This window comes from Penicillium verrucosum (assembly GCF_028828655.1).
Source record: "Penicillium verrucosum strain IBT 35672 chromosome Unknown utg000004l_segment0_segment0, whole genome shotgun sequence".
NCBI classification, from domain to species: Eukaryota; Fungi; Ascomycota; class Eurotiomycetes; order Eurotiales; family Aspergillaceae; genus Penicillium; species Penicillium verrucosum.
In genome coordinates, this window is record NW_026643213.1 from 2,926,853 (window position 1) to 2,938,294 (window position 11,442).

The 11,442-nt window shown below is 29.6% G+C and overlaps 2 protein-coding genes across 2 annotated transcripts; both read right to left on the reverse strand.

Moving 5' to 3' along the window:
* Nucleotides 1-2,532: 2,532 nt before the first annotated feature.
* On the reverse strand, nt 2,533-3,071 carry N7516_010459 (uncharacterized protein; the record flags this gene model as incomplete). Its single annotated transcript, XM_057223178.1, has 2 exons — nt 2,533-2,748; nt 2,799-3,071. The coding sequence occupies 2 exons, from the start codon at nt 3,069-3,071 to the stop codon at nt 2,533-2,535; spliced, it is 489 nt and encodes a 162-aa protein (XP_057070399.1).
* Nucleotides 3,072-7,605: 4,534 nt separating this feature from the next.
* On the reverse strand, nt 7,606-8,713 carry N7516_010460 (Zinc finger C2H2; the record flags this gene model as incomplete). The annotated part of the gene is made up of 3 exons (XM_057223179.1): nt 7,606-7,842; nt 8,013-8,067; nt 8,700-8,713. 3 exons carry the CDS (start codon nt 8,711-8,713, stop codon nt 7,606-7,608), a joined length of 306 nt encoding a protein of 101 aa, XP_057070400.1.
* Between the last annotated feature and the right edge of the window lie 2,729 nt (nt 8,714-11,442).

An 11,442-nucleotide genomic window follows, 5' to 3' on the forward strand; every position in this document is an offset into this window, starting at 1 on the left:
TCGTGCTACTAATCCGGGCTTAGCCCTAGTTACTACCCTCGAGCATGTTTCACCTACAACCAACTAGTATATGCCTTGTGAGTGTCAACATCCATTCCACATAGTAAGCACAATTTGATGGTCGTGGGCCCCTTCACCCCGGTTACTACAGGTGTTGCGCCCCTATCCAATAGCATAAATACCTCATCGAAAATTGTCTCTAGAAGACCCCTGTCGCCAGGGGCTATATAATGTAACCTTAGATACTATTGACCTTGCTATTATATTAAAGCAAGATTAATTTAATATTCTCGAAAGCTATGATATCCACAGGGGGGGACGGAGACGATGAGACTAAGTGTGAAAATTCTATGGGTTACAGTTGTCTTCGAAGTAACTAGGATAAGGAACAGTTGCACCTAGTTCACAACATTAGACTATAAAATCAAGTGGAACTCCCGTAAAGACCCATATGTGCGAAAGTCACAGTCATTGCTCGTCGGAAAGGGATGAGCTTCGCCCTCGGAGACCCGTCGGAGACCCGTCGGAGTCCACAAAGCGGGTGCCTTAACAACCAATCATTCCTATCTCGACGCACATCGCCCAGTTAATCTAATGAGGTCTCATCCTACGGTTTGCCTTCCGCATACCCCTATTAACAGCCCGAGGACTTAGCTAGGGTATGCCGTATCCTCGGATTGACCTTGATATATTCTTAAGCGTGTGATCTTAATATTATTGGATAAGAAAGGGCAATCGGCCACGTATACCTCATAATAGTGGCCATCAAACGGGGAGCTGGTCGGATACGCACACGCATATTCAAGCATCTTCCCAAGACATTGGCATGTTTGCCATATCTCTGACTTTTGATCATCCATATCCACATTAAGACCATCACCGATCAACGACAAGGCGGCAGATATTAGCGTTCTGGACTTCATTAATGCGATTGTGGCATAAATCTCATGACAAATCTGGTTGATGTTCCAGGTTCCTACATAAGACCAGTCTCGTTCTTGTCCCGAACCCCCCCCTGTGGTATATTGATGCATTAGAGAGCAGACGACGCTCCATAAATATATACCCTCTTATACAAACCCAGGGGGAGAGCAAAGGCATATAAGTATTTTACGACTCTCAAACTCATAGAAACGAGGTTTACTCAATGGGTGCAGAATAAAGCCGAACATCTAAAATAATTCAGGAAGACCAGCAGCCATGAATTATCGTACATGAGATTTACGATACTTGAGGTCAAAATAGAAAACTCTCAGATGTATCAAACAACTAGCAGCTTTAGAAGGACATGTTGATTGTGGTTTACCAAAGGTAACTTGAACTAGATACAAAGAAATAAAAACATGTACTACTTGAAGCGCACTTCCATAGCAGCGCCTCTAATAAAACCTTGACTAACTAGTCCCACAAGGTAAAATGTCGATCGCAAGGTACGGCCCGTTATGCACCTTGCGGAGATTTCAACCAGAATCATGGAAGCTGGTTGGTTTGAGTATTTTTTGCGGAATTAGCAATCGACGAGTCCTCCGCCAAGGTAGAGAGATTGAAGGTTAAAAGGGTTGAAATTTCTCCAAGTAGTCGTGGGCAGCCGGTCTGTATTTAAAGACATTTAGATAATTTGGACCTACTAAGGCAGAAAAAGTGCTCAATGTTGGCTTTGCCCGTAGCCGAGAATCGTCTATAAGCTCATCCTGATCCCGCCTTTTGGCGCTATCCCTTTTGGGTTAACAATTTGACGCGATAGAGACAAGGTCATACTAGTTGATCACGACATCTAAAACCAGTTCCCGAACTTAACACGACTATTTCAATGTGAAATAACGTTGTGGCGCGCTGGAGGGATGGGGGTATAACAAAGACTACGAGACAGGATATGCAAGATGGACATTTTTCACGTTCTAGACAGAGGCAATTCAAAGCAAATAACGCTATAATGCCATTTTAGAGACAGGCGGCTTGGTCGACCTATCAAAGCCAGTGCATACAAGTGGGTTGGCTGCATTAATAAGTCGTCACCGACATAATGCTTGCATATTGATATTACATATCAGTTGTCGGCTTCTGCGTTGTCCAGGGTAGAGATACCGCGTTTCCACTAGTATAAGTCTGTACGAATTGTATGAGGTCTTAGAGAGATAACACATATCCCCATCTAGTCATCATATTACGATCGCTGTATTAGATTCCAATTCTCAGGTTCATTCCGTCCTATATCATCCTATTTATTCCAATCTCTGCAACAAACCAACATGATGCTTCAAACGGAATATCCTAGACCTCCTTCCACCTCAGCAGCCAGAGAACACATATAGACAAGAGGATCATAGAATACCTAAAGGTATTCTTGCTAGAAAAAAAAGAAAAGAAAGTAATATAAGATCCCGACAGCCGAGACTTGTAGCTATGATGACCAGCAGGACCAGGAGAATCATTGGGCTTGCTTTAGATGGTACGCACCCAGTAGACAGTCGCATCAAATTTAGCAAGCCGGGTCGTAATGTTCTCGCTTTCATATTTCAAATGTAGAAAGATTCATCCTCCAAGCTCCATTTTCCCTCTGGACTGTATATCTGCGTGCGCACTTGCTAGAAGATGAAGGAGATGTGGATTGCTGGGCATTATCCCAAGTAAAACACCGGTATCTAGCAAAGACATTAACTTTTCAACAAGCTTCTCGGCTTGATCATACAGCTGCAACCTCTGACCCCGTAAGACGGATTCGTAATACCGTAGTTGCTCGTGCCTAGCCTAAAAATGTGTTAGTAACTGGTCACGGATTGTTGATAATGCTGTATTACTTCGGAGTCTCCAGAATAAGATCGAGAGCTTATCCCATCAGAAATGGAAGTTCGCTGATTATCATAAGTTGGTTCTTTGTAAAGATAACCTTGGCCTAAAATTGCGCCAGATTTAATTTGCTCCAAACAAGGCGCAGGGGCTATTAGAACGTCCACGTCCTTCAAAAGAATATCAATATAGTTTGTAATCAAATTTAAAGAAGTACTGACCTGGCAATGGAGCTTTCCTGAAAATGTTTCGACCTGTTGAGAGCAACTTTCCGTACCCGGCATAACCCCGGTAAAGTTACTATGCTCATTCAACCGCATAGTACTCGAGCAATTATTCTGTGAGTGTTCATTCTTGGTTATATGTAATGAATCCAAAGGAAGTTCATTTGGAATTTCGTCCAAAATTTGCCAGATGAAGGGTACATCACTGTCACTTGGTGACATATGCTCAAGAGACATGCCCGGCTGTTCTTGTCTATTGCTTGCATTTGACAGGATAATCTCTTTTTCACTGCTGTTTGAGGCTACATGCTTTCGCTGCCTTGTCTTTTCGCCTATTCAGATCAGAATAATGTTGGAAGGGCGAACAGGCTACACCTACGGAATCTTTGCTGGGCAAGACGATTTTGATATTTTCGTCGCTGGCCAGAGGTACTTTCGTCGGGTTTATTGGCCTTCCTATTGGCATAGAATTCCATAGGTGAATAAATAATGGGTAGTATTGGTGTGGCAGTGGTGAGAATGTGATTATTCAATTTTTCATGGAAAGCATTAAAATTAACGCTAGGAAAGAGGATAAAATCAGGGAAGACCTATCTCAGTTTTCATTCTGTTCAGGGACCCTGGGCTACAGGTCATATAAATAACATTAGCTAAAGTAGAAGACTGCGCATTCACGACGGAGGGTTATCTTCCTGTGGCTTTGTCTTGATTGAATCATACGGAATGATCCTTGTCCTAGGTTACATCCCAGACTGTATACTAATGACTATTATTGAGCCTCTAATTGGTTGTTTGAATTGGTCGGTTAGATCGACAGGAGCTCATCTAATTCGGTTACTAGGATTACGAGTCATTAAAGGGACATGAGTGAGGGGACGGAAATGATTTAGCCAACCGGAACATTATTCGAAGCGTCGTCTCTCCATTTCGCCTATAGTTAATATGCTAATAGGTAATATAGTGTACTGGTACAGAAACGCACCTTTGCAGTCTCAGTAAGCCCCGAAGACGTTTCCAGATCCATCGGGCAGCTATATGAGAGGTTCTGTGAGAAGATTGTCCAGGAGGGAAAAGAATAGGCTAAGTTACGTGGCCATTAGTTTGTAGCAGCATAGCATGCTGGCTCACCTACACAACATTGGTGGAGTAGTTCTCATGTCGCCCCACTCCTAATGACTTTCGCATTTTAGTCGCCTAGCCCCTACAGCAGACAGAGGCGTTGAGCCAGTAAAAGCACTTGTGGCACCCGCTCCTCGGTGAAGGCTATCACCACCGTTACAGCCACGAACGAGAGCATTACCAACATACGGGTTATGCAAAAATCAGGATCGTGGAAGAGATGCATGTCCAGATAGATGATGATTTTAAATCTAGGAAAATAGTTAGTAAAGATATAAAAGATAGTAGATATAATTTATTTTATTTAAAATATTAATAATTTTATATTTATACTATTTTATATTTATTTATATAAACTAAGACCGCTATTTAGTCTACTAAGTTTAATTAACTTATTTATTAAGGTAGCCTTTATATATTTAAGTAGCTTATCTAGACTAAGCTATAGAATATAGATAATATATAGAACTTAAATAATAGTTATTTCTTCTAATATTATTTATTAAAGACTTTTAACTAATATTTTATTATTTAAAGTATTATTAATTATAATTATAAGTACTCTATTTTTAATATTATATCTTTTAAGAATATCTATAAAGATAATAGAAAGATTTATATTAAAATATATTTTATAAAGAGATTCGAATCTAAAAAGGATTTTATAATATTACTAATTATTATTAATAAAATATCTAGTAATTATTATAAAAGCTTAAGCGAAAGATAAGATCTAGTAATTAAGTATAACTAATAATTTTATATTAGAAGATAATCTTTAAAGAATATTCTCTTAGCGCTTTTATATAATACTCTAAAGATATTATCTAATTATTTTTATAAATAGAATTTAAAAAAGAGAATTTACTATTTATATAAGTATAATTAAATTATAAAATTTAAGATATTTAATTAATTAGAATAGAAGATAAGCGACTATAAAGAATTATAGTAGCTAGTCTTTTTAGGCGTCTTAGCTAAAGATTATTTATATAAAGAAATCTTATTTCTTATAATAAGAGATATTAATCTAATACTAGATATTATAAGATATAAACTTATAGCTATTTTTATAAACTAACTAATATCTAACTTCTAGATATAATATTTAATTATCTTAGTATAACTTATATCTTTAAGATACTTTTTTATTATAGAGATCTTATATTATACTATTATCCCTAATAAAAAAGATTAAAAATACTCTAAGATTACTTTATATTACTTATATATTATCTTAAATACGCTATTAGAGTTATATATAATTTATTTAAATTTATTCTAAGATTTTAACTAATACTTTAAGTCTTATTTAATCTTAATAATATTAAACTAATTATATTATATTCTAATCTACTATTTTATAAATTCTTTATTAATTATATTATTATAAAAAATAAATATCTTTTTATAATCTAAACTTATATATATAAGATTCTTAGAGATTAAAAATAATATTTAAAAATAAAGAAATTTAATATTAAATATATTAATTATTTATTAATTATTTAAGGATTTGGAAGTAGGAGATTATTTATTATTAGATATTAAATAGATAAAATTATTAATATTATTATTATAAAAAGATAATAAAAATATATTAGAATATTAATTTAGAGTCTAAGATATAATATAAAAGAATAGTAAAATAATAGAGTTAGATAAAAGAAAGATTTTATATATAAAAATAATTATATAAAATCTTAACTAGTAATTTTAGTATATATTATTATTCTTAAAATAAGTTAATATATTATTATACTTTAGAAAGCTTAGAAAATTAGTAATTAGCTATTTTATTATAGCTTTAGTAGATAAAACCTATATAAACCTATAAAAATCTATATAAACTTATAAAAATCTATATAAAATCCGCGAAAATCTATAAAAATCTATAAAAAATCTATAAAAATCTATAATATAATCTAAAAAGCTATTAAGAACTTATAAAATATAAGAATTATAATATCTTAGTAAAATATATATTACTAAAATATATCTTTATAATTTTATAGATATTTTTTAGCTTATACTATTAGACTTTCTTAACTAGAGTTTCTAATCTTAATTAGAGACTATAGCTCGGCTCTACCTACGCTTACTATTAGACCTTCTTAACTAAAGTTTCTAATTATAATTAAAAATTATAGCTTAGCTTTACCTACGTTTATTACTAGACCTTAGCTAAAGTTTTTAATTATAGTTAAAAACTAAGAATATCTATCCGCTTTTATTATCTTAAGAGAATATAAGATTACCGCTAAGCGCTTATATAATATAACTCTTTAAGCTTTAGTTAAATAGTATAGAGATACTATTTAATTAAATTAATTCGACTATAGCCCTTTATAAATACTATTAACTATAATATATTTTATATTAAACTTATTTTAAGTATTTTAATCTATCTTATTAAATTAATATATATAATATAATATCTTTTTAAAGAAATTTAATTAGTATTAAGGCCGAAATACTATATCTTAATATTATAAACCGAAATAACTATAGAATACTATATTTTATTAGGATAGGTAAGTAGCTTTATATAGCTTAGCCTATCTCTATTAGGAAAATTATATAGCCGCGGGTTTTTATAGGAACCCGCGCGGGTTACTTATACGGGTTTCGGGTTAGGTTACGGGTTAGTCGAGTCTACCCATCGGGGTTACGGGTTCGGGTTGCGGGTTAGAACTTCTTACCCATTCTCGGGTTTTAGCGCAGACTAATAGAGAGACTTTAATGCCTATAAAGTTCTTCTTCTATCTAAGCTCCGGAGACTAAGCTTATAATATAATATACTAGCTAAGAAGTCTCTATAAGGTATTATCTTTCTCCTATAATAGAATATAGTTTTAGTATAAATACTTCTATATTACCTCTTTAATAGAGCCTAGACCTTTCGGAGCTCTTTATTATAAAGACTCCTTTTCTTATTATAGATCCGCTTTTGCTTTAATTAAATTTCGTATTTTTCTTCTAGCGTAGTATCTAAGAGTAATAAACTTAATTTTGCTATAGTTTAGTTAAGAGTATAAATATCTTCGCGGGTAAGAAATTTATACTTAGCTTTCGTAGGAAGGAGCTAGAATAAAAAGGAATTACGATAAAGACCTATTCCTCGGCGATTCTAGATATACTCTTATCGGATAGTAATTCCGAGATAGTTTACTAGTCTATTAACCTTACTAAAAGAATACGTATATAATTTTCCGTATATATCCCGATTAGTTTGCCTAGTAAACTTTATTCTTATAGACTTAGAATATATCTTATCTATTTTATTATTAGCTAGCCGGCGAGCTTATACTTAAAATAGACCTATATCTACTTACTATAAAGCCTATCTTTAATACGCCCGAATAATAATATTTAGTATATAGCTATTTTTATAGCCTAGATTAACTAAAGCCTTACCGAATAAATCCGCTTCTTTAGTATTTCCTTTAAAATTGTCTATATTATACTTAAGATATTAGTGGAAAATTAGTAGATTTCTTATCTCTTCCCGGATATAAATTATCTTAAGGATCTTATCCTCTAAATAACCGACTTTCTTATACGTATCGATAGTATCTAGGATCTTATTTACTAAACTATAATCTCTAAAAGCTATATCTATAGCGGCTATTAGTAAAAAGAATATTAAAAAGTTAAGAAATATAGGTATATTCTCGGCGTATACTTTATAGAATATATACTTAGGAATCTCCTATTTTATCTTTCGCTAATATCCTTTAATAAATTCGTGTTTATAGATAAATATAAGTATTATTATACTATCTATAGTCTCGATAGTAAGTTTAAAATACTAATATAGTTAGCTTTAAATATTAGTTCCTTTTTCTTATTTAAATATATCTTATAATAAATAGTTATTACGCGGGCTTCTAAATTAATATCCTCGCTCTCCTCCTTAATCTTATAGGCTTCGTATCTTTAAGCGGTTAATTTATAAACCTCCCCTATATATATAGAGGTAAAGTAATATAAAAGTATCGCGGTACTTAGCTAGACTCTAGCCTAATTAGTAGGGTTCCTATAATATTTATAATAGTCTTAGTACTATAATTAAGTTATTAAGATAGTTAAATTATTTAGGGATATACCGCTATCTTTATTTATTTACTTAGTTAAGAGAGGAATCTTAATCCTTAATTCTCCTATAATATACTATCTAGTATTAGCCCTAACTTAGTTAAAAGAAAACTAGTATAAACCTTATTAATAATAGTCCTTATAGCTAGTAGAAATTTAAAATTTCTTTTTCTCTTTATACTAGTAGCAAATTTCCTAAAAAACCCTTAAATTATCTTAACTATAGGCCGTTCTTCGATCCGACTATTTATTCCTCTTAAAACCTACTCGAGGAAAGCCCTATAAGTCCTAATATCTAGCGGAATAACGGCCTATAGATATAATATAGTAAAACTAGTAATAGAGATATAGTTTAGCGACTACTTCTCTACTCCTATAATCGGAATATACTTATCGAAAATAAGTAATGTATTATTATAACTAGATTCTATTTATAGTAGTACTACCCGCTAGATTTTATTATTACTATACTTAGACTGCGACATCGCCCATGGACGGGCGGGTGGGCAGTGCCCACGGGCCTTATGTAAGCGGGTGATAGGTACTATTAATACGCCTATAGACGGGCCCTACCCTTAGGGCCTATTGTCTATAGATACCGTAGGCGCCTATAGGCCTTTTTAGTAAGCAGAATTTCTTGACCTCGTGACCTATATTATTTGTGCATTTTTTCTCTATATTTTTAAGTAATTCAATTATATATATAATGACTTGATACTACTATCAATTTTCTAACCGAGGTTAGAAAAATAAACTATAGAAGCCTTTATATAATAACTTAATACTATAATTAATTTTCTAACCGAGGTTAGAAATAAGCTTTAGAAGCTTTTATATAATAACTTAATATATTATTACTTTTTTAACTAGGGTTAGAAATAAGCTTTAGAAGCCTTTATATAATAACTAAGGTATTTATTATAGTTATATCTTTATATTAATACGATATAAATTAATTATTATTAGGTTTACTACGCTTCCTTACTTCTCTTAAACTAGGGCGCTTTTAAGTACTATCCTTATCTTTATAATAAAAAAGATAAGGACTACTCTTATCTTCGCTATTAACTAGCTTACTTCTCTATCGCTTTTATATATTTAGTACTATAGAAAGATAAGGAAGCTAACTTTATTATAAACTTATACTTAATTAGTTTAATAAGATTATTATCTTTAGAATCTTTACTATCGCTAATTAGTTTAGATATATTAGTAGTAAGCTTAGTCTCTTTTTATTTATCTACTTCTTATATTAAATCTAAAGATATATCTTTATTAGGTAGTTCTTCTATTTTAATATTAAACTAAGTTTTATACTAGAATATTATAATATCCTAGACTATCTTTATATTTAACTACTTATATTAGTAATAATAGATATCTTATATTAAATTAAAAAGATATTTAATTCTAGCGCTTATTATAAGAATAAAAAGAATATTATAAGTAATACTTAAAAAAATTAGGAATTTATTCTTATATTCTTTTTAGAACTATAAAAAATTAATCTTTTTTTTTATTATTATAGATATTAGTATTCCCGTCTATAATAATAATAAATATAATATATACTTTTTAAGATATTTAGTAAGTTTATACTCTAATATTAATAGATTAAAATAGATATAAGATAGAAGGTTAAAAAAAGCGTCTAGATTACTTATATTAGCTAAGTAATACTTAAAGGATTACTTTTCTTATAAAGACTATATCTATATCTTTAGATATAAAAAGCTATAAATTAGCGAAGCGTTTTTTTATATTAATTACTTTAGTTTATATTATTCTTTAATATATCCTATATCTTACTTAAAAAAGGTAAAGCTTATATTAGAATATAAGAATTATTTTAATTATATAGAGACTATTATAGATCTCTTTTATTTTTATATAGTAAGAGATAAACTTTATTATCTTAGTATTAAAGACTTATAATATTGCTTTTTTTTAAAATATAATTTTTAGAGTAAATCGTATAATCGATTCCTCGAAATATTTAAAAAGGATATTATAAATACTAAAAATATAATATACTATTATCTCTTTAGTCTTTAAAAGTATTATAATAAAATAGTAGAATAGCTTTATAATATATAAAAAATAATCGACCTATTATTATTTTATCTTACTAAATTTATATTTCTAAGTCTTAATATTATTATAATATTTATTATAAGATTTATTAAGATATTTTATATAATAAAATATTAAAAAGATAGAATTCTAGTAGGTATAGATATCTTAAATAAGTATAAGTTTTATTTTATTAATCTAGAGATAAAAAAAATTATTATAATATTAGAGGCTTATATTAATAAATATAATAAGCCTTTAAATCTATATAATTATTAGATATATTAAGTAATAAATAAAATAATATACTTATCTTAATAAAGATTTATATAATAATTTATTTATTTTATAAAATATAAAATAATCGAGTTTAAGCTTAAGCTTAAATATTAGAAATATTCCGATCTATAATATTATTTTAAAGATTAACCTTTACCAATCTAAATAGCTTATAAAGACTTAACTAGATAATATATATAAAATAAGAGATTCGAATAATTACTAGATTATTCGGTAGTTCGAGAGAATTAATAGAGCTTTAAACTATTTATACTAAAATTATATTATTTAATATATTATCTAATATAATTATTAATATATAATTAGTAATATTAAGTTTTTTAAAGATCTTTATAAGTATTTTATTTAGATTTATACTAAAATACGCCCTATTAAATAGTTTAAAACTAAGTAGGAGCTTATAATAATTCTAATCTTAGTCGATAAAGTATTTTATAATTACTATAAATACTTACTAAAAAGATAATATCTAATAATTAAAGATAATTAAGAGCTTTATATCTTATAGTAAGATAGCGAGAATTATATATTACTCTTTATTAACTAATTTCTTAAGCTAGTATTAAATAATATAAGGATAAAGTAAAGTAGATTTAGTTAGAGTCTTTTATATTATTTAAATTAAAAAAGTAAATTACTTTCTTTTAAGTATCTAAAAAGAGAGGTTTAAATTAATAAGATATTTAATCTACTCTCTTTCTTATTTATTATTTAAGAATTTTAAGTTATAAGATAACTCTAGTATCTAATATATAATATATTAGTTATCTTAAAGAGTATAATTATATAAGACTTACTAGTATATATTATATAATCTCCTTAATTAACTATTATATAAACT